This window comes from Dermochelys coriacea, chromosome 7 (assembly GCF_009764565.3).
Source record: "Dermochelys coriacea isolate rDerCor1 chromosome 7, rDerCor1.pri.v4, whole genome shotgun sequence".
Taxonomy (NCBI): Eukaryota; Metazoa; Chordata; order Testudines; family Dermochelyidae; genus Dermochelys; species Dermochelys coriacea.
In genome coordinates this window covers 67655803-67678584 of record NC_050074.1, presented here as the reverse complement: position 1 = coordinate 67678584, position 22782 = coordinate 67655803, and the positions used below count along the sequence as shown (strand labels likewise).

Sequence of the window (22782 nt, the reverse complement as noted above, 5' to 3'; positions counted from 1 at the left end):
CAGCTGTCTAAAAGAGACTTAGCCACTAGCCAATATCTTTAAAAAGAAATAATTTGTACTGCCAGGGAGATTTGTGGATTCAAAAACCCAAAACCTGTTAGATCATATGCTGAAAGCCATTATGTTCTTAATCGTTCACCCTCACTATCCCCACCCTAGACAGACTCCTAAAGGAGGAATAAACATGCACACACCCACTTCTGTCTCAGGATCCCAGGCAGAGCAGCCCGCTCTTTTTCTTGCCCCATTTGCTTATGGTCAAGGTTCGAAGCTCTTCAACACATTCCATTCATGCTCAATAAAAATAAATACAAGAGTTAAAAGTTTTGGAGGCTTGGACTGCAGCCAGCTTGCCTGGTTAACTGGACCCTTTGTGGAGCTTGAGGGGTGTTTTTAAAAAGAGGAAGGAAAGAGATCAGCTTAAGAATCTTGGCTCAGCCTTGGAGTATTTCCTCCCAGCGCTCTGGCTAAACCTCAGCACAAAAGCCTGGACTGGGAGGCTATGTAAACGGAGGAGGGACTCTGCATTGCTCCTCTCCTCCTGGACTAGGCGACATCCCCAGAGCGAGCTTGCAGGCTTCGAAACCATGCTTTTCATTTGGGCTCTGGCTTTTATTTTAGTGCTTCAGGAGCAAGATTTTTCAGGTAAGTGATTCCAAGCTTACAAGGAACAAACTGTAGGATAATTAACTTATTGGGTGAAGGGTTTTCATGGGGAAATAAGTAGATAATTTCTTTGTATAGGTGCTGAAAGCAAGTCAACAAGGATTTTACATAAAGGTGACATAGGTAGTGTTTGTAAAGCACTACATAAGTATTTTTTATATAGGAGAGGCTCATATTTTGTGTTATTAAAATGCATGTGAGCATTACAGCTCTAGCTAGAAGTGTTACACAATAGGAGAGGTTTCATCACTCATGAAACATATCATTGAGCTATTGCAGAAGTTTAGAACCTCATCCACATGCTGCTTCTAATGCCCTGCATGTTTATAATGATAGTTGTGGCAGTCTTAAAAATACATACAAGTACATACAAAACCATCTTGAACCAACTCCACATCAGCACTGGAAGATAAATGTCCCAGGAGATCAAAAAGAAATCTACTTTGAATTTTCCATTAGTAATAAATTCTCTTTCTGGTGCTTTTGCAATTATTGATTTTTACTTGTTCCTGAGCTGTCTAAGCACATAACTCTAAGCATATGGATACCATGGTGATGATGAGTCTAGAATAAGCACATAGACAGCACACTGGTATCTATGTTTAATTTTCATTAGTAGTACATCCAGCTCTGGGCTCCCCTCTAACAAAATTGCAGCTGCTTTTATGGTGAGCACTGAAATCTATTCTCAATCAAAATTTCCATTTGGCTGGTTCAAGAAGTTACAGTCCCCATGTAACCACAAACCTTGCATTGCTGAATGTTTGTTTTATGTGTTTTCTAATAGCTAGAGCCAATCATTTTTCCTCTCCTATTACTGATTGACAGCATTTAACTTTTTGGATTTTATGACAAGTTAGCAGGTTTTCTTTACAACCGAAACAGTTCCTGAAAAACTAGTGGTACTTTTCCCCTCCCAAACCTAGGCCAACCTTCACCGTTATTGTACAAGCCTACATCTTTCAGGGATTATGCCAGCTTTCAGCCTAGATGGGGCACTGTAACTTTCCTTCACTTTATACAAGCTCATTATCTTTTCCTGCATTTTGTGACTTTCAAGTAGGACTGGCTGCAAAACAGCATTTGTGTTTCATGAAAAAGTCTGAAATGTTGAAATTTATTTTCATTCTGATCCAAACAAACATGAGTGAGACCGTCCCAGAATAGCCAATAGACCAAGGTATCGATTGGGAGCAGGGGCTTGAACCTGGGCCTTACACATCTGAAGTGAGTACCTTAGTCATCAGGTTATGGGTATTCTGGGTCCTCTCGCTCCCCTCCCAACCTGAGAAAGTCTTGTCTGAACTAATACATTTCCACAAATTGGCATTTTCCACCAAAATCACGTGTGTCTGAAAAATTCTCATCCTGCTCTACTGACAAGTAGCTTGATGAAGACTAGTGGTCGCATGGAGTCTCCTAGGTTAACATGCACATACTCCCTACGTAAAGGCTGTGCTTCACTATGGTGTGCTGGACTATTTGATGGGGTTCTGCTGCTGCTGAGGTGTGCTAGGCAGTCCAGTGCACTGCAACGGCTGCCCCCTCAGAACAACTGGCTCATTCAAGTACTCCAGCGTGATTCCCCTATCTGGGCAGCTCTATAAAGGTACTCAGTGGGCTGTTCTGAACTCAAATGCTGAACAATACTTAGATCAGCTACCAGACCTGGATGCATAGGCACCGACTTCCCCTCTGCCCGGTGGGTACTCAACACCCCCTCCCCCTACCGCCCCTGGCCTCACCCCTGCCCTGCCTCTTCCCACCTCTGCACCGCCCTTACCCCATCCCCATTGCACCCCTTCCCCAAACTCCCTGCCCCTTCTCAACCTCCTCCCCAGAGTGTGCCACATCCCTGCTCCTCCCCTCCTCCCAGAAAGTCCTAAGTGCCACCAAACAGCTGTCAGGCAGTGTGGGGCAGGAAGTGCTGGGAGGGAGGGGGAGGAGTGGGGACACGGCATGCTCGGGAGGGGGAGAAGGAGGCAAGTGGGGGGGAGCTTGGCTGCCAGTGGGTGCAGAGCACCTGCTAATTCTTCCCCGTGGGTGCTCCAGCCCTGGAGCACCCACGGAGTTGGCGCCTATGCCTCGATGATCAGCATGCCTGAGTATTTGAGAGAGGAAAAAAGGCTTCAGATGAGTCTATTCCTGCCAAGTCTGGCTGCATGCATCTTACAATTGCACAGTGATGTGCTTTTCATCCAGGAGTCTACACTCCACTGAATACATTACTCAGCGGGAGAAGCAAATCCATTGTTAAGATTTTAAGAGCATTTCCACGGTAAGCTAGATTTTTGTCCTCTATCCCTCATGTCATAAATCAGTTGTGAGTTAGTTCACATCCCCCAATCACTGACATTTAATCTCCATATGCAAGTCCAGAAGCGCTGATACACAGGTAACATATGCAGGAGTAACCTTTGGGTGGGCTAGAGTTTACTTCACTGCCTTCTACTGCCTAAAAAAACCCAACTCCAGAGCAAAGCACATGGAGACCAGAATTCAGTCACTGAGGATTTCCAGCAATGAATGCATTGGGTCAACACAATCAAATCCAAAAAGAATAATTAATTATTAAGTAGCAACTTTACATCATCTTATAATGATAAAGCAACATAAACAACAACAACTTTTACAACATAAACATGGGTACTTTATAATCCACATATATTATCTTCACAGTTAGACAAAAATTGAATCTAAACAGGTCAGTCTCCACAGAAATGCAGTGAGAAGTAACTCCGAGTTCCCAAAAGCAAAGGTTGAGTGCACCCAAGTCTGAGTTAGTCTTTTAATCACCAACATCTATACAGTCCGCTGGATCTAAAGCACTGCAACAATGTCTTCTTTCCTCTTGCTTGTAGAAACCTCCATGCAGACTCTTCCTCTGCTGAAGTCACTAAGTTAGCTAATCAGCTAACTAATTAACCAACCACTCACTAAGTATGTAGATAAAAGAAACCTGTGGCAAAACCCTTCAGAGTTCGGGGAAAACAGCCTGCTTTCTGCTCCTAGGTTTAGCTTCTCCCAGCCCACACAGAGCACCTGGCCTTTTGTAAAGCAGCTGCCCTGACTGCTTGCCTTCATGGAGTCTGAGTCTAGGTACAGGGAACTTATTGAGCATACCCAAAACTACCACACCCAGTTCCAGAAACTTCTGGGTGTGGAGAGCTAATTGTGCATCTGCCTAGCAACAACGAACCAGACAACTCATTCCTACCGGGAGCTCTGATGGGGGAGGGAAAAGGAAGGTTGGCACAATGGGGTGTGTGTGTGTGTGTGTGTGTGTGTCTGGATAAAGGGAGGGCTCTGAGCAGAATAAGATCATAAGAACTTAAGAACAGCCATACTGGGTCAGACGAATGTTCCAGCTAGTCCAGTATCCGGTTTTCCAACAGTGGCCAATGCCAGGTGCTTCAGAGGGAATGAACAGAACAGATTATCTTCAAGCAATCCATCGCCCATTCCCAGCTTCTGGCAAACAGAGGGTAGGCCACTTCAGAGCATCCCTGCCCACCCTGGCTAATAGCCATTGATGGACCTAACCTCCATGAACTTATCTATTTCTTTTTTGAACCTTGTTACAGTCCTGGCCTTCACAACGTTCCCTATCAAAGAACTCCACAGGTTGACTCTGTGTTGAATGAAGAATCGGAGGTCTGAAGAAGGGGTCCAAGTAGGATTAGGCTCTTTACCAGATTTAATAAACCCTTCAAAAGTCCATGTTCCAGACTTTACATTCCAGTAAGTAGAGTTTAGTTTATTATTAAATTTGTAAACTAGTCAAGTATTAAACGGAATTTATAAACTCCACATGTAACAATCTTAACTCCCAAGAAAGCCAGGGGTCACGTGGAATTTATAAAACCTATGCTGTTCAGCTGTATTTTTAAACTGTAGTTGATCTGCTCTGGCTGAAGGAAACATTCGGTTTAAAATGCTGGAATCTTGTATATTTCATATATACAAAGCCCTACTTAACCAGCAATATTGCAAATATTGCAAATTCTGCAATATTAGGCTTCCATCGCATTTTTGACAGTGGAAGCCCCACCCTGCGCGGGGCCAACAGTGGGAGCCCCAGGCAGCAGAAAATTGCAAAAAAGTAATAGTGGACTTTATTACTGCAAATAAGGTCCATTATTGCTTGTCCACAATTTTCCATGGCTTGTCTACAACTCAGCCACAAATTTCTGACAATCATTCTGCAATTCAAGTAGAGCCTTAAATATACCATATTTACACCACATAGAATGATAGGAAAATGTAATCTGTCTCCCATCTACAGCAAGCTCTCAGGAGTAGCTAAGTACAGTCTGAAAAAAAACAAAACAAAGGAAATCTCCAGACAAGGTTGCAAATACAGAACTTACTCCCACTGTACTGTCCTATTTCCGAAACAAACTACCTACTTTCACAAACAGCCCATACAAACTACATTCAGTAGGGAGCTGACAAGCTAGCCCCAGAGACTCCTGGCATGAGGAGCTACAACAACATTCACTCTTCTATCTACTAGATCAGAGGTGAGCAAACTTTTTGGCCCAAGAGCCACATCAGGGAATAGAAATTGTATGGCGGGCCATGAATGCTCACAAAATTGGGGTTGGGGTGCAGGGTGTGTGTGCGCGCAGGCACTAGGGTGGGGCTGGGGATGAGGAGTTTGGGGTGTAGGAGGGTGCTCTGGGCTGGGATCAAGGGGTTTGGAGGGTGGGAGGAAGATCAGGGCTAGGGCAGGGGAGTGGGAAGGGGTGCAGGGTCCGGCTGGGGGGGGGGATAAGAGGTTTGGGGTGCAGGAGGATGCTACCGGCTGAGATTGAGGGGTTTGGAGAGCGGGAGAGAGATCAGGGCTGGGGTAGGGGCATCGGGAGAGGCTCAGGGGATGCTGGCTCCGAGTGGCGCTTACCTCAAGCAGCTCCCGGAAACAGTGGCATGTCCCTTCTCCGACTCCTACACGGAGGCACGGCCAGGCAGCTCTGCACGCTGCCCCATCTGCAGGCATGGCCCCTGCAGCTCCCATTGGAGTGAGTAGGAGCTGGAGCGGGGCCATGCCGCAGCTTCCAGGAGCCGTGTGGTGCGACCCCCAACCCAGTGCCCCGACCAGAATGGGGCTGAGCCGCGTGGTGCAGCCCCTGACACAACTTAAAACAGTTTGTGGGCCCCCAGATCCGGCCCGTGGGCCGTAGTACACCTGTACTAGATACAGATTAAGAGATGTGTCTCCTTAGGCCAAGAGACAATTTCTGTCTCCTTATCTACTGTAAGGAAGATATGATATAAAACCAACCTAGTTAAGCAACTGCCTAATGGAGTAGGTGTAGCACCTTTCTTGTTGTCCTTTTAAATTCAATTGCTTAACTAAAGAACAGGATTCAAGAGATCAATGTAGTTTCATTATACATCCTTAACAGCAGCAACTAATAAATAATAATAATAATATAGGATATAAGAAGTCAAAAATGGTATTGGACTATGATTTGGCTAAGAAATGAGAAAATGAGTTGATCTAACCATTTAAGGTTTTCAAATCAAAGCACATAATCACAATAGAAAAACAACTCTTATATTCAGTCACTATATTGGTGACTTTTTTTTTTTTTTTAGATTTTATGACTAATTGTTGCTCAGAACAGGGCCTCACTTGTGTCAATTGGCTATCAGCTCTGGTGTTGCTAACACAACAGAGGAAAAAAAAAACAAAACTAGATCACAAAACAATTCGGTCAGTTACTCACATGCCAAAGTTTCCCTCCCAATGGATCTATGGAAGTCAACCCTCATTACCTATTTCCTAATTAATGATATTAGTCCTAGGATCTGACAAACACTCCTACAGACTGAGTGCAGTTAAAAAAGCTTGCACCCTTGGTCTCATTTTATATCTATAGACACATAGGACTTGAAAAGCTGTGTGAAACCATTGACTACGATAGACATGTATACTGTTCTTTAATCCTAGATAACAGTACCTTATTTAGTTTTAAAGCTACTTTACAGCAATCTCAATGGAACTGGTTACAAAACAAGACACACCCTGTAACTCTGACAATCTTTAGAGCGTACACAGGAGCATACATTTCTTAACTAATTAGGTACTTTGTTTCAGGAACTGATCAATTAACTGATTTGGGTCATCACTCCAGAAAAAGTCTGTATATTACTTATTAGATTTTTGCTCAGTCACCAGTTTTCAGCTACATTATTGTATCAGGTGGAGTGAAGGATGGACACAAGTACAGTCTTTTCCCAATGCGCTAATGGGCAACCCATTTTGCTGAAAAATAGAAAGACAGTTAAACGTGCCTGTAACAGGGTCCACGACCCACCCCTCTTCCTGGGGCCCGCTTGTTGCCCCCAATAAGGCTCAGAGGGGCTTCAGGGTTGTGCAACACCCACGTCTTTATTTACTGACAGTTATTCCACCACCAGCGTCTATCTATTTACAAGCTTTACAGGATGATCCAATCTCTTTTACGGGCAGAGTCAGCCTTCAGCTAGAGGCCTCCAGTTCCCTCCCTGACTGACTTCTCCCTGGCTGCCCCCCTAGCTTCTGGCTCCCTCCCAGCCTTTATAGCCCTTGGCTTGTCAGGCCAGCAGGTGTTGCCAATCCTCAGGCCGGCATCAAGCGTTTTCCATCAGCCCCAATCTGTTTTCCCTGATTGGAGCTGACTGGGCAGGGGCTAACTGGGTGCTTTTGCACCAGCACCCTGCTACAGTGCCTCTCCAAGATAAGCACTTGATGTTCACCAGGAGGGCTCCAAGGTGGCCAGCTCTGGACCACAGTCTTCTCCCTTCAAGTTGTCTTTGGCTTTCGGGAAGCAATATGCTGAAGGACACAGGTAGTTTTATCCTATTTCTGCTGGGTGGCGTAACATGGTTCCTTTCCTTGGACTTTCTGGCACGGGCAAATCAGATTGTTACTCACACTTCTTCCAAAGATTCAAAATGTCCAACCAAAAATGAGAGTCTTCCTCTCTCACCATCCAACCAGGGAATAAGACATCAGACACCCACCCCAGCTTAATGTTTTGTAGCAGCACCGATCACTCCAATGACTGAGTGCCTCAAACATCTGATTGGTCTTCTAAAAACTCTAATGTATAGTAGTACGAGTGCCACTACATGCATCTTGTTCTCCTTCCAGATGAAGTCAGACATATGCTGCTATCCACCGACAACTATCTTGGACAAGTGCCAGCTGCAGCCTACAAAGCACAGTGCCTCAGTCTCTAAAACAAACAAATTATATTTATAAAAAGTGAAGGGGCATCTCTCCAAGGCTCTAGGCACCCATACCATACGTTAAAAAAACAAATCAAGTTCAGCCATTTGAGGGAACACCAAACTCCCCTCCCCTTTCATAAATCTGCTTTTCCCCAAAAGCCCACCTCTGCAGCCATTTGCACAAGTAGATTGGCAGCATGGCCTGGAGGTCAATAGTCTTGGGTTATTTTGGACCCAAGGGACGCATGTTCCAGAATTCAGGGCAAAGGACCCGTCACAGAGAATGTTGTACCACCTGCCCCCTCTTTTAAATCACTGTTGTTGCACAGAACAAGGAAAAAGCTAGTCTCTCAAGTACCAATATCCTAGGGCTTGTCTACACAGTTGGTTAATGCACTCTATATGGGAGGTGGGGGAGGGTGATTTCTAAAGCACACTAAAGTGTTGCACATTCATTGGTCTGGGTAGACCCTGCTAGTAAGCCCTAAAGCCCAGTGCACTTTAATGTAGAAGCATTTCAAACAGCACCATATTGAAGCACACCAGCAGGGTCTGCATGAACTAGTTAATGTGCAAACCATTAGTGCACTTGAGAAACCACACCTCTGTAAAGTGCATTACCCCACTAGGTAGGCAAGCCCCTAAGACATTTAGGGCTTTATAGACCAAAGCCAACAGCTTACATTGAACCCAGAAACAAGCAAACAACCAGTGCAGATCATGGAGAACCAGTGACACATACTATCACTGAAGCATGGGCCATTACATGCTGTATCAGTATAAATCTCCAGACAGAAGCAAGTAATTGCCCCAGGTAGAGTGCATGGCAGTAATTCCATCATGGGGTGAAAAAGACATGGATCATAACAGCAGGATCTTCATCCAGATTTGGTTTCAATCTTCTGGATGGGTGCAGAGAGCAAAAATTATCCTTGGACCCTGCTGCTTCTGATTTTGCCTCCAAATAAAATACATAACGGCACCAAACAATGTCAAACAGCATGTGCACACAATGGCAGAAATGATGCCAAAAAGGAAAACTAAGAACTGGTTTTGTAGTGTGCCTATTTCTTATGTTGACTTTACCTGTATTATTAACTCATCTGGATACACAATGCATGGGAATTCCTTTTCTTGGTACTTCTCTTTTTCAAGGAAAGGCATTTAGCATTTATAGCAGGTACTGCATCAATAGCCCTGGAGATTGAAGTCTTAGAAATTATCTTAAAACTTTTTATAGTTAATGGGCAAATTCTTCTGCTCCAGTCTGCACTGCATACCTTTATCTGTAAATTTGGGTCACTTTTGCATATTCTATACTAGCTCTTTATAGAATTTGCAGCAATGTTCTGCATTGTGAGTTGGAGGAGAATCAAGTTATATTTGTGCACAAATATGCAAATCCTTGCAGCTACCTCTGGAATGGAGCCCGCAGCCTATGCACAATATATACCATAACCTCAAAATAATCTTTGCATGTAACTTATTACTGCACTGAGCCTCATCAATATAAATTTCTAAAATACAATAGCTGAACATTGCATCTTAACTGGAGGTTGGGGGTGTGCGGATAGTAGCAGACTCAGTTAGTGACACGAGTTCATCCAGTACCTCTAGCTCTGGAGATGTGAGCGTAATTGAGACTTGGGATTCATGGAAGGTGAGTGATGCCCCTAGGTAAGACCCTAATGAGCACTGATCCCCATCACAAAATCACCATATATAGTCTACCAAATTAAGCATGGCAAACTGGGGCTCAGGGCAGAGCAGGATCAACTCTCTGAAGCTTGCAGTGGGCCTATTTTATACTAAACTTCCAGTTAGCTAACCACATCAGTTCCCATTTGTAAAGTGTATAATTTGCTAAGCTAACAAGCTTGAGTTTAAAGTGAGATACATTTTTTTAAAGTGGAGCACAACACTGTATTTAGACATGGAATCATTTAAGCAAAGAAGGGCAAAGCCCTTGGGAGGTCAGGGCTTCTAGAAGCCTCTCAAATTGTTGTTTTGGTTCACCATTAACTTTTCCTAAATCCATTCTAACCTCCCCACAACCCCAAGGGAGATAGCAGAAGCGTCCCTTAATGACTATGTATCAGGACTAGAAGGATCCTTCTATTTAACTGTACCCTCCCTCCACCACAGACACACACACACACACACACACACACACGCTGTTATCTGCATCAGTTACACCCTTACTCTCCCCTGTTATATTATTCCCTCTTCCCCTCCATCTTTTGGATATTTTCAAGTTCTCACACATGCCATCTGGTTCCTGTTTTAGTCTCACTTGTTTGACATTTAGCTTGTAGTCTGCTCTTTAATTTGATTTTTAACTCTCACTTTCACCCCTCTTCCCCACACACACTTTCTTGAGCAGATCACAAATCCGGTAACATTTCAAAGCCACAGTGGTGTTGAAATGGAGCATAGCGAGTGTTGTGGATTCATCGATTTAAACGTCAGAATAGACCATCATGACTATTTAGCCTGACCTTTACGGGCCACAGAACCCCACCTATTAATTTCTATCAATTTCTATTAATTGTCCAGTCGTTATTTACTCTCACTGTGTAAACAAACTTATTTCTAGTCTGAATGGGTCTAGCTTCAGCTTCCAGCCATTGGACCTTATTATCCCTTCTTTTAGACTGAAGAGCCAATTACTATCAGAAATGTCTTCACCATGTAGTTACTTTGAAGCTGAGTTTGTTTATCCCTAATACTAAATCAAATTATAACAAAGTTTGTTTTTTTTTGTCAAGTAAATAAAATTATCTAAAGCTTTCCACTTACTGGCAGGGGAGCAATAAGTGACCTCTGTGAATTTGGAATTGAACCTCACACAGAGAGCATGTATGCAAATAGGCACACATTTAAGGGAAGGCATGTTTGGAAGATAATCACTACATGGATCACAGTGGGCTCTGTATGTCATATATTTTTATTGGAGTCAATGACATTACTAATCTTAATCGCTTCATCCCCAGTGGGATTTTTCTTATTTGAACAGCTCCACTCCACCCTTGGCTACAGTCCAACAGTGCAACTGGCTGCTATATTTTAAGATAAACCAGAGAAAATTCTGCTTTGACATACATACATACATACGTCAGATTATTAAAGGATTAGATGTTGATTGAAGTGTGCTGTTAACAAGCTTGGCTAAATCTATACCTGGGTGTGGGTAGCTGTTGTGCAAACTTCCCTTCCCACTAGCCTTCTGCACACAAATCAGTCTTGATCTATAACAGTGTCATAGGCCTCTGTATACTGCAGTTTGTGCTTGTGTTAGAATAAGGATAGATGTTTTCAGGACTAGACTAGGAAAATCTTTTACTAGTGAGTTGAACCAATAACATGACATCCTAAAGAAACAATGATCTTGGGAGTAACACAGGGTTTGTCCTCACTGCAAAGTCAACTCATGATATAACTCGAGTGTTGTCCTTAACTCAAGTCCCATCCACGCACAAACACTCATGTGTGGTGGTGCTTTTAACTCAAGCTGGCTGAAGTGTCGATGGTAAAGACTAAAGTTCAGATTAGCACAATTCGTCAGTGCTAACATGACCACTCTGCAGCACGGACACAAGCTATCGCCATTTGATTGGCGGTAGGCCTCTAATCCCTTCCCACAATTCCCTCCATCTGCCCAGAAAGGACAAACGTCTCCCACAGTTCGCTGGAAAAGAATTCATAGAGAGGCTCAATTTACTGTAGTGCAAAGCAGCATGGAACATGCCCCCAGAAGCCTTAGTGCCACACATGGGTGAGTGAGCAGCTCAAATGTTATTTCACAGTGTGGCTGTTCTCTCCAGAGCAAGGCTAACTCCAAAGGAATAGCTTGAGTGTAGATAATGAGTTAACTCTGCAGTGAAGACATACCCACAGAGGGGTGCAAGTAGATTTTTTTGTCGTTGTTTAGTTTGCTATATTACAGCCAGCTTTTGAAAGCAATTACAAGAAATTAGTGTTACAACTGGGATTAGACTGGCCCATATGGAGGTCTACAGCTGTGAGAGCTTCCCTACATGTCATCAAGCAAAAAGTTTCAGCTGATGAGCCACATGATGTCTAAAATCGCTGTGTAACCCAATATCAAATGTACACATCATCATTTACTGGTACAACATGGCAAACATTCAACCCATTACTGAAAGTTATGGGCCTGATTCTCTCCGTCACCGAGTGTCATTTACACCAGTTCAGTTCTCCCCCAGCTATAGTAACAGTGGACAAGGTACATGTGGCTGCTGGCGTTTCAGCAACCACACCACACAAACCTGGTGCTTCATATTGGCAGCCACCTGGAGCTCTGTCTACATCACTCAAATGAATTAACAGTTAATTACTGTAACCATCCCCTATAAAAAAGGCCAAGTCCTGTCCTCTAGGGATGGAAAAGATTGACTAGATCAGAGTCCATCCCAAAGTACTCCATTTCTTTCCTACATTTCCACGAAAGATTTTTTTTTGTTAGCAGTTGATTAAGAGATTTACCAATTTCCTGGTCCCTCTATTAGTTACGGGCTATACCACACAAGGAATTTAAAGTTATTCAACTCATTGGCATAGACAATTCAGTACAGATATTTTAATCAAGAGAAAGGGAAAGGGGAAAAGGACAGTATAGCGTATGTAGCAGCCTTTTAAAGTTTCCAACTGCACATACAGTGGTCATAGAAATTGTAAGCAACTCTTGATAACACATGAACGTAGTTACCCTGTTACTGCAAAAAGGCTAATTTTTCTGAAAAATAAGCCCTCTTTCTTAAATAGCCTATTTAGCATAGAGTTTTAAAAACAGTTTGAATATTAAGATGTCAACCTTCAGAGTGAGTAGTTTGGGTTTTAAAAGTCTGCTTAGCATTTCACTTGCAAAAAGTAAACTGTAGCCCAGGGGTCTTGGACTTTGAGTTTGGAGAGGAATTTGGCCCACTACTACTGATTTTTCCTCCAGATTGAAACATTATTGCAAAACATCTGAGGGATCTAGTCTGCTAAGTAAATATGACTGCTTGGAAGACAAGATCGTTACGTCAAAGTTTTGTCTCTTGGAGAATAGCCTGACAGCCAGAGGTCAATCATACACCTGCCTAAATTTCCAAAATTGACTAGTGATTGAGTGCCTAATTTGAAACACTTTCCCACCCTCTGAAAACCAGGCCCCTTTAAGCTATCAAATTGAGCAACCCCCCCAAAATAAAAAAAATCATGTTATTTTTGAAAATGTGGTCATCTATGTAATAGTGTATAAAATCTACGTATTTTAGTACAAAAGCAGTTGGCCTTCAAAAGTTCATTATAAACTGCCTATCAAGATTTTACTCTGAGTATGTAGATTCTACTGCACTTCTAATCAGAGCTTTCTCACATGACTTTTCTATAATAGCAGAGCATGTGCATGGGAACACCTGAACTGTTCAGGTGCGCTTTGTCTATACGGGTGTGATTTGGAGCTGACTTATTCTTGGCCTAGCTCTTCTTAGCTTGTTATAGTTGCACTCTTCCACCCACAGCTTATTCCTGAATAAAACTCCACAAAAACCACACTAAAGGAGTCAGAGTTTCAGAATCACCTTTAAATTTAATTCTTACCCAGCTATCTTGAGACACTCTTTGTATTACACTCTGACTGTCCTCTTACTTGATCTCCCAGTGAAATATACCTGCCCTACTTTGGGAGGACTGCTGACTCATCCTGGCCCCACCCAGGGCTCACCTGCTTAGAGCAGCACTCAGGTCAAGCAGCGTCATGTTGAGGTGCCGCCTATAGAATAGAATCTCATAGGCACCCAGATAGACAAGGCAAAGTAAAGACAAAAGCTGGTTCTTAAGAAGGCCTAATTTTACCATCCCTGCTTCTAACTCCCATTTTGCCACATCGTAGTCAGCAGTATTCTCCATGGCTGCCAAGAGCTTATCTACACTTACCTGGGGATCAACGTGTGGCAATTACTAAATCAACCACTGATGCATCGAGTCTAGTGAAGACCCGCTAAAGTGACCACGGATCGCTCTCCCGTCGACTCCTGTACTCCACCGGATCAAAAAGAGTAAGGGGAGTCAATGGGAGATTGTCTCCCGTTGACATAGTGTAGTGTGGATCCCACCGTAAGTAGATCTAAGTGATGTTGACTTGAGTTACACTGTTCACATCACTCAAATTGCGTATCTTAGATCAACTTTTCCCTGTAGCATAGGCAAGGCCTAAGTCAGGGCCAAGATGTAAGGAAATCTGGTGGTTCCAGGCACTGCAGATTGTTGGAGGAATTAGAGAAGCAGAGAGAGCCCCAATATATTAGTCAGTGTCCAGCAGCACCAGTAGTTGCCTTTCCATTCATGCCAATAGAGCCCTGTGTTTTCTATAACCTACATGAACGTTATAAGGATCATAATGAGAGGAGACAGCATTGGCTAAACACTAACTTCCTTGCATTCTGTTTCCATAAATTGAGCAAACTTAAATGAATCTGGCACTTAAAGCTGAACAAAGACTACTTTAACAAATGTACACAATGGATGCTGGGTCCCTACTCAAACCTTCCCATATCCTCCTGATCCAGCCACCTACCATTAGATTATTGCAGTACTCAGTACTAAAGAGAATAATATTCTATTGTGGGATTTTTACGCGGGGTTACCTTCCTGCATTTGCTGTACTAAGCTCAGAACAAGAGCATTCAGTATGCATCAGAGGTTATAGATGTCAACATTCCTTTCCATTTTCATGAATACCACACATTTTACTTTTACAGCATTTACCCATTGTGGTTAAAGCTGGGGAAGTTCTTAACAAGCTGAATTAGAAACTGTTTCCTTCACATCTGACCCACCACTACGCTTTGTTAATAAATCAACTTTGCTAATGAGAACACTGCATATCTGAGAATCATACATATAACTTCTGAAAAGAATAGCAGCAGGCAAGGTACACATGCAATTCTCCTTGACCTAGGTCTTCTAGACAGGAAAGGCTGCAACTCAGCATGCTGCTGAAATCAGATCAGGCTTAAATCTGTAAATATTGGAGCGGGAGAGAGATTTTATTAGCCTCTCTCCGTAGAATGGAGCTTACCCCATTATGATAGTCTTGCATAACTGTCATGACAAATTACTGTTTCATAATTAATCTATGCAGTCAATTCTTATAGCCAGACTTCCTTTTTCACTTGTAGTTAAAATAGCATCAATAGTAGCAACAAAATATTGATGACTGTAGTGTTCTGTATCCATTTGCAGAATAGTTAGTAGCTATGTACAAGCCAAATTCCAGCAGTCCTTGCTGAGTTACATTGGCATATTACTTTAGTAGGATTCAGTCCCAGCAGCGCCACCTATTGGTGAATTCACTGAAACAGATAAAAATCTGCCTTCAAAGAGAATGGAAATGTTATTTATTTGAGCACTGACTAACCCATTTTAAAATAAAGATCAAATCACATTGTAGATTAGAAAAAAAATAATCTAGCTTCAGAAAATTTCTTCTTTTATCTGTGACACTGCAGCCTAGTGAATGGGGGGGGGGGGGGGGAGAACTGGGACACAGTAAATGTGATATATCTGGATTCTAGTAAGGCTTTTTGACACAGGCCCACATGACATTTCTATAAGCAAACTAGGGAAATGGGGTTGAGATGAAATTCCTATAAGATGGGTGCACAGCTAGTTGAAAGACTGTACTCACAGCATAGTTATCAATGATTCACTGTTGACCTGGGAGAGAGGATCTAGTGGAGTCTTGCCTGGGTTCAGGCCTGAGTGTGGTATTATTCAGTATTTTCATTAAATGACTTGGACAATAAAGTGGTGAGTATGCTTATAAAATCTGCATATTACACTGAGCTTGGAAAGGTTGCAAGCACTTGTGAGGACAGGATTAGAATTCAAAATGATCTTGACAAATTGGAGAATTGATCTGAAATCAACAAGATGAAATTCAGTAAAGACAAGTGCAAAGTACTTCACTTAGGAAGAAGGAAAAAAAAAATCAAATGCACCACTGCAGAAATAGAGAATAACTTTTAGGCAGTAGTAGTGCTGAAGAGGATCTGGGGGTTATAGAGGATCACAAGTGGAACGAGTCAACAAGGTGATGCAGCTGCAAAAAAAAAAAAAAAAAAAAAAAAGCCAATCATCATTTGCCAGTGGGTTAACAGGAGTATCATATAGAAGACATGGGAGGTAATTGTCCCACCTCTACTCCACACTGGTGAAGCCTCAGCTGGAGTAATGTGTCCAATTCTGGGCACCACACTTTAGGAAACATGTGGGCAAATTAAGGAGAGTCCAGAGGAGAGCAATAAAATGATAAAAGATTTATGACCTATGCAAACAGGTTAAAAACCTGGGTATATTTAGTCTTGAGAAAAGATGACTATGGGGGGAAGCTGATAAGTCTTCAAACACATTAAGGGGGGATATGTATAAAGAGAACAGACAATCCATTGTTCTTGTCCTACTTTCACTGGACCCAGAGAAGTAACGGATTTAATCTGCCACAAGGGAGATTTAGGTTAGATATTATGAAAAACTTTCAAACCGTGAAGGTAATTAAAATCTGGAATAGGGTTCCCAGGAAGGTTATGGAATCCGCATCACTGAAGGATTTTAAAAAGACAGGTTGAACAAACACCTAGCAGGGATGGTCTAGGTTTATTTGATCCTGCCACAGCACAGGGGGCTGTACTTGCTGACCTCTTGAGGTGGCTTCTAGCCCTACATTTCTAAGATTCTGTTCAAGGGACAACTTTTAGTGCAACAATTGTGGCTCTTAGCCACTTTATAACTGTACTTAAGATATTCATCAGCTAATGTATATTTTGTACCCATTTCCCCTCTCCACAGCTTTTAGTAGAGCAGGGTTTGGGGGAGGCAGGAATGGAAAAGGTGGTAAGCAAAGAATCACTTCTGAGACTAATTTATTTAAATTTAACTTGGACAATGTAAACTAGGTCTAAGCTAGATGGTGAGTAAGATCACTGACATTTTGACTAGAGCTTGGAGCTGGAAAAATCTTTTTATTTACTTATTTTCTTCTCAGGAGACTGGACCTTGACTATGGCTTGACCAAGAAATCTGGACCTTGACAAAATAATTGACTACCCCACTATAACCCATAACTCCCTCTCCCATGTGATGGGGGACAAAGGGTCCCTAAAGAAGGACCTCAGTCAGCAAGTCTTCAGGATTTGCATTTGCTTATAGGCCAATGATCTTCCTGCGAGATCCCAGGTATTTTATTTCTGGAAGCTAGGCCCTCCCACCTCTCCCCATGGCTTCAGTTGAGCAATGCAGATATTCTTCTTCTACATTTTAGCCACCCCTCTACCTTTCCCTCAGCCCCTGTGGGCTGGTGCCAGTAGTAGCCACCAGATATGGGAGTTGGCTCAGCATTTATGGATATTGATAAAAAAACTCCCAACGACTTCCATGAGCATTAGATCAGGCCCTTTTTAATAGCAGAATGTGTCACTGTTACAAGATGCTTCTCCACTATTTCTTTAGTGTTTGTCAGTTATCTTTTTAATAGAAGGTTCTTAAAATTAACTCATTATTATTTGTTTAGAATCACAGAGTTTAAGGCCAGAAAGGATGCCTAGATCCTTTTCTCCAACATCCTGCATACCACCGACCAACAATGCCATCCAGCACCCACACACTGAACCCAACAACAGAAGTGAGACCCAAGGAAAGGAGACCCACATTGCTCTGGTCCTGTACAAACACAGAGACAATCCCATCCCAAAGACCTTAAAAGTCTAAATAGACAAGATGTGTAGGGTGAATTAATTTGCTCACAGTAGATCAGTGGTGGAGCCGGAAATAGAACACTGGTCTCTGAGCTCACACCTTTTTCCACAGGACGGTCCTGCATCCTGTCCTTTCACATTCAGCATTCCCAGCTGAAATGCTTGTCTCTTTGGAGGTACCATTAGTTATGCATTTTGTTAAGAACGGATAGGGTTTTGTAAGCATTTGTGTAAAATCTTCATGCAGCAGTGCATAGACAGTGAAAGAATTAAAGCGAATTCATCATGAGATGGCTACATTAATGAATGAATGCTGACAGACTCCTAACCCATACCCATGGTCCTCTCAGAGGCTACAGCCAAGAAAATGAAAGTGCACTAATATGAAGTGAAAGGAGCTCATTAGTGCCCTCAATCAAAGTCCCTGAGTAAATTAGGAGGAAGAGCAATGCAAACAATCAACAGCACTACTAAGAGGATAAACAAAGATTAACCACATTGTAAACAGCCCCACAGACACACCATTTGTCAACAAAACATCATTTGTACATGTCTTGATTATTTCTCCTCCCTGCTGTGAAACTAGAGCAACAGACACTTGTTCAATGGCAACAGGCATCACCAAACAGATTGCTTACGCTGCTTGAAGGGATACAGCTAACAGGTGTGCCCTTCCAGGCCAGGTACACCACTTTCTTTTAGAGAAAGGCTGGTATAGAGTCATGGGGAAGTACAGCTGCATCTCCTTGACCATCAGGATATACATTAGTAGAGATACAGCAATGTTATGGAAAGCATAGAATATGCATATACCAATGGCTACATGTCAAGGAAGAAAATCAATGGTCTCAAAAAGCATACAGCTTGATCCCAACAACCCCAGTGTGTGTACCACAACACAAGACCCTAGGGACTGGTTTAGGGGGCTTAGTTATTAGGCCCACGGGTTCAAAATCTTATGTTGGTGTTTCATTGTATTCTCTTTAACATCCCAAGAGCCCTTCAGTCATTAGAACTCCAACCTGGGCTGCCTGATGAAAGGTCATCAACTGTTGTTAGCAATAGCAAAGCCCTGTCATGTCACTAATTGTTTCCACAGCTGCTGCAGATCCTGTCAGCATACTACCTGGAAGTTCAGGAAGGAGCGACTGGTGCAATGAACACAACACAATCCATAGGCGCTTAGATGTGATTGAAGAGGTAAGAACTGCTGCCACCTGGCCCCAAACCAGAGCTTTGTCCCAATAGGCTCACCAAAAAGGTGGGGCAAGAGGCCACATTTTCAGGCACTTTTCCTTCCCGGATTCAGTTTAGCCAGGCCTTCCAGATGGGGCAAGGGTTCTTGCACATCTGCAGCAGAATTCAATGCTTAAAGGCAGGAGATAAAATCTTGGTCCCACTGACGTCAATAGGAATTTTGCCACTGACTTCAGAGGAGCCAGGATTTCACCCATAGTACATCTGTAGGTAGCTGGATCAGAGCTTCCAGGGAGATTAGGCCGGACCTGAGAGAAAAGGGAAGGGGCACCTCTTTCCATGCAGTTGTTTAGTTGGTTTGGTCATCATGTGTTATATCAAGGGTACATTTATAGCACTTAATTCTTCATTAAGTACTACAAACATGTTACAGACTGGAGCAGTATGGGTCATAGATGGTCATATGCCCCTCAGAAGAAGGTGTTTCAGATAAGTCATTGAAACTGGGGACCTACTTCCAGAGAACCCCCTCATGGCCCGGAGTGGCTCTGCAACATTCCTACCCCAGAATTTTACATCTCTTCTAGGGATTCACATGGTTTGGCCCTTCAAGTGGGTCACCACCACCTTCACCAATAGTCCCATGTTACATAAATTTACACAATTCTTCTATCCCTCCCAGGCTCAACCCTGTTCTTCTCAGCCTTCACTGGAGAGCCGATTCCCTGGGCTATTCTCTCCTGGGAATCCAAGCACAACAGAAACCAAAATGGGCTTCCATCCCACCTGGGCTTCAGCTAATTTAAATCAAGTCTCTCTCCCTCCTTACTAGAGTGCTGATACACAGGATTTTCCCTCACAGAGAGCCTCTCTTCCTCCAGGGCTAGACTACATCTCCCCTGGAAAAGGAGAAGTCACTTACCCCTTCTTCTTCTCCCTCAGCTCCGTGGTCCTCTACAGGAACACTGGCCCCCAGGGCTGCCTTCCTGGAAGCTGGCCTGGTCAATGACTTATCTGAAACACCTTCTTCTGAGGGGCATACGACCATCTATGGCTAGTTCCTTTGTTCCAGGGCTCACTAAAGGAACTAGCCGCCACCCCCCCCCATAGCACTTTCTAATAGGCCCACCTCTGCTGGCTTCATCCCTTCTTCAAAATCCTACAGCCTGCACAGGTGCAGCACAGGAGGGCATTGCTACTAGAAAAGGGCTGGCTCCTGGCCTGTAAAAGGCAGGTCACCCTGTTGTATCCATGGTTAAAGATCATATTAACTTACTACGTTCAACCCGATTAAACTATTTACTAAGAGTTCACTCATTCAACCCTTTGTAAAACTGTTTATAAAAAAAATCTACCTTCAACATGCCAATCCCAGCTTCTGAGTGCTTCAAAATATAGGTTGCAAACAGAATTTCTTTGAATATTGGATTGTCCCAGGACAGGACTAGTCCACCCTACTCCTAGAATTCAACTTCAAACCCAGAGTTTACACTCTCAACCCCACCGCCTTTCTTCCCAAAAAGCGTGCAGTAAAGAAGATTGCTTGTGCAGTACGGCCGGAAGGTTAACAAACCCATCACCTACTTCCAGGTGCTAGACTGGAGAAAAGCCTAGGGCAAAAGGGTGCATCTCCACATCAATGTGGATAGCTGAGGTGTCAAGCTTATGACTGGGTTCATATTGTAGCTCACAGCACTGATATTGAATTACTCCTAGTACCCACCCAAAGCTGTCACATCAGATCATTATTAGCTGTGAGAGAATATTAATACAAAGTTCCTTGCAGACTTCATGGCTGAAGGAAAAGGCTGAGCTACTGCAGATGCTTAAAACCCAAATGAAGGCAGTGAATGGATTTCTAGTCAAGTCTGGCCCTTTAGGGTCTTGCCATAGTGTAGGAAGCACCTGCAATACAAGCTTTATGTTCAGCACCAAGTGTTTTCAATGAGCACATGCACTGGCACCTAATCTGGCTTTTCTCAGTTCTGAACAGGCAGCCCCTCCCACCCATCTTCTCCTTGGTTGGGTTTTCCTGGGTGCTTTGCTGGCTCAAACAAACACATCCTTTCTAACCCATCCTCCAAAAGCCAACATTACACACAACTCAGTTTATTGAGGTGCTACATGTAAAAAACAAAAAGAAAAGGAGTACTTGTGGCACCTTAGAGACTAACAAATTTATTAGAGCATAAGCTTTCATGAGCTACAGCTCACTTCATCGGATGCATCCGATGAAGTGAGCTGTAGCTCACGAAAGCTTATGCTCTAATAAATTTGTTAGTCTCTAAGGTGCCACAAGTACTCCTTTTCTTTTTGCGAATACAGACTAACACGGCTGCTACTCTGAAACATGTAAAAAACAAAAATTCAATGAAGTGTAAAGATTTAATCTCTCATGACCACCAGAGGTCAGTATGACACAAGTTATTAAACCAACAGCAAGTTCAACTGATTAGATGACTACAGGACTTAAACACAGTGGTAGCTCATGTCCTGACCCTCAGATATTTTTATCAGCAAGCTTGGTAGTCTTTCCCCTCCATCCCATCCTGACTTCCCTGCCTCTCTTTTTATTAGCAGGTAGAAAAGACAGTTGAGTATCTTGAGTCAGAAGTGAAGACGTTACTGAAGGACATCAGTGAAACAGCAGGGAGTGCCCCAATCGCTCCTGGAATCCCCCTCATGGACATTTTTGATGGTCTGTATCTCCTAGGGATAGTATGTAGGAAGGTCAGCAATAGTTTTTGTTGTGCTACACCAAAGTGTCCATTTTCCCCCCCCAGTCGTAGCCCCACATATAGTCTTTTGAAAATCACCGGAAAGATTACATTTTTGGTAGCCTGAGTTTACTTTTGAAATGCAGAGTTTGAACACCAAATACATGCATGTAAGAAGAGCACCTGCAAACCAACAGGCCCAGAAAGGTGAAGTGACTTCTACAAGGTGACACTGCAATAAAAGATTTTGTACAGAACTCATCACCTTAGTAGCTGAGCACCTGCCAGTCATGCATTAAATGACTAATATCTGTCACATGTAGTTTGTTCTCTCTCCCATTCACTCTTCAAAGAAAAAACACCTATGCTTGGAATATAGGATTTTGTTTTGGTGATTTTTTTTGGTTATTTAATGTACACATGGCTTGGTGTTTTGAGAAGGCAGGTTGCAGAAGGGTGCCTTGCATGGGCACATGGAGCCCAAGGTTTATGATGGACCTTGGTTCATGTGGAAGTTCATTCCAGTGCCTCAGCCCCCCTGAGAAACCCGTCTCCAGGTCAGCATCAAGAGCTGGGTTTAGGACTAAGGGCTCCTGCATCCCAGTCCAGTGTCTATTCGTTAGACCATGCTGCCTCTCCGTTAACCACAGTTACTAAGCAGTACTGAATGCTCTCCCCTACCTTAGCTACAAGTTTTTCCAAAAATAAAAACATTTGAGGGACTATACAATGGAAGTCAGATGAAACCTGATTTGTAGAATTAGGAAAGAAGACAGTTATTTATATTTTACAAGGTACAGGATATAGGGAGGTGTGAGGGAGAAGGAAGAAATCGTTGAATGGTCCAAGAATTGCCGAGAGACTGCAGGGGTCTCCCTCTGTGACTAAATGAATCAGTAGAGCCTCTCTCATACTTAGCAGAGCCAGTCTCTTATTTGTTCTTTAAAGTGTCAAAAAACTCACACATGTGAAGTACCTATTTCGCCTTCGTATCACCAAAAATAATATCAAATCTTCTCCCCACAGATGCCAGCTGAGCACCAGGACAATGGAAGAGAACAGAATTTAATAATATTCCACAGTATGGTTGTCTCAGACAGTTGCACTTTGTTGCTTTAATAAGCCTTGTAGGATTTCTAGAGATTGAAGAGGGATGAAGAACACTGAGGAGTCAATTACTTTGTGTTTGTGCTTTTTAATAAAAAATTGCTTTTCAGACATAG

General features: G+C 43.0%; 2 protein-coding genes across 4 annotated transcripts in view; one reads left to right on the top strand and one right to left on the bottom strand.

Annotated features, from left to right (window-relative positions):
* Positions 1-20161, bottom strand: part of LOC119858670 (L-threonine dehydratase catabolic TdcB-like) — a 96350-nt gene extending 76189 nt beyond the window's left edge. Inside the window, exon 1 of the mRNA XM_043518801.1 lies at positions 19765-20161. The gene's annotated coding sequence lies outside the window, so the exon portion shown is untranslated. The remainder of the gene's footprint in view (positions 1-19764) is intronic.
* On the top strand, positions 245-22777 carry LOC119858672 (placenta-specific protein 9-like). Of its 3 annotated transcripts, none has more exons than XM_043518802.1 (4): positions 245-645; positions 18745-18845; positions 21423-21540; positions 22586-22777. In XM_043518802.1, the coding sequence occupies exons 1-4, from the start codon at positions 588-590 to the stop codon at positions 22594-22596; spliced, it is 288 nt and encodes a 95-aa protein (XP_043374737.1). In that variant the 5' UTR covers positions 245-587; the 3' UTR covers positions 22597-22777. The 3 variants fall into 3 exon arrangements, with proteins under 3 accessions (XP_043374737.1, XP_038265750.1, XP_043374738.1); XM_038409822.2 differs by having other exon boundaries at positions 254-645; positions 21420-21540; XM_043518803.1 differs by lacking the exon at positions 245-645 and adding an exon at positions 4266-4407 and having other exon boundaries at positions 21420-21540.
* The last annotated feature ends 5 nt before the right edge of the window (positions 22778-22782 follow it).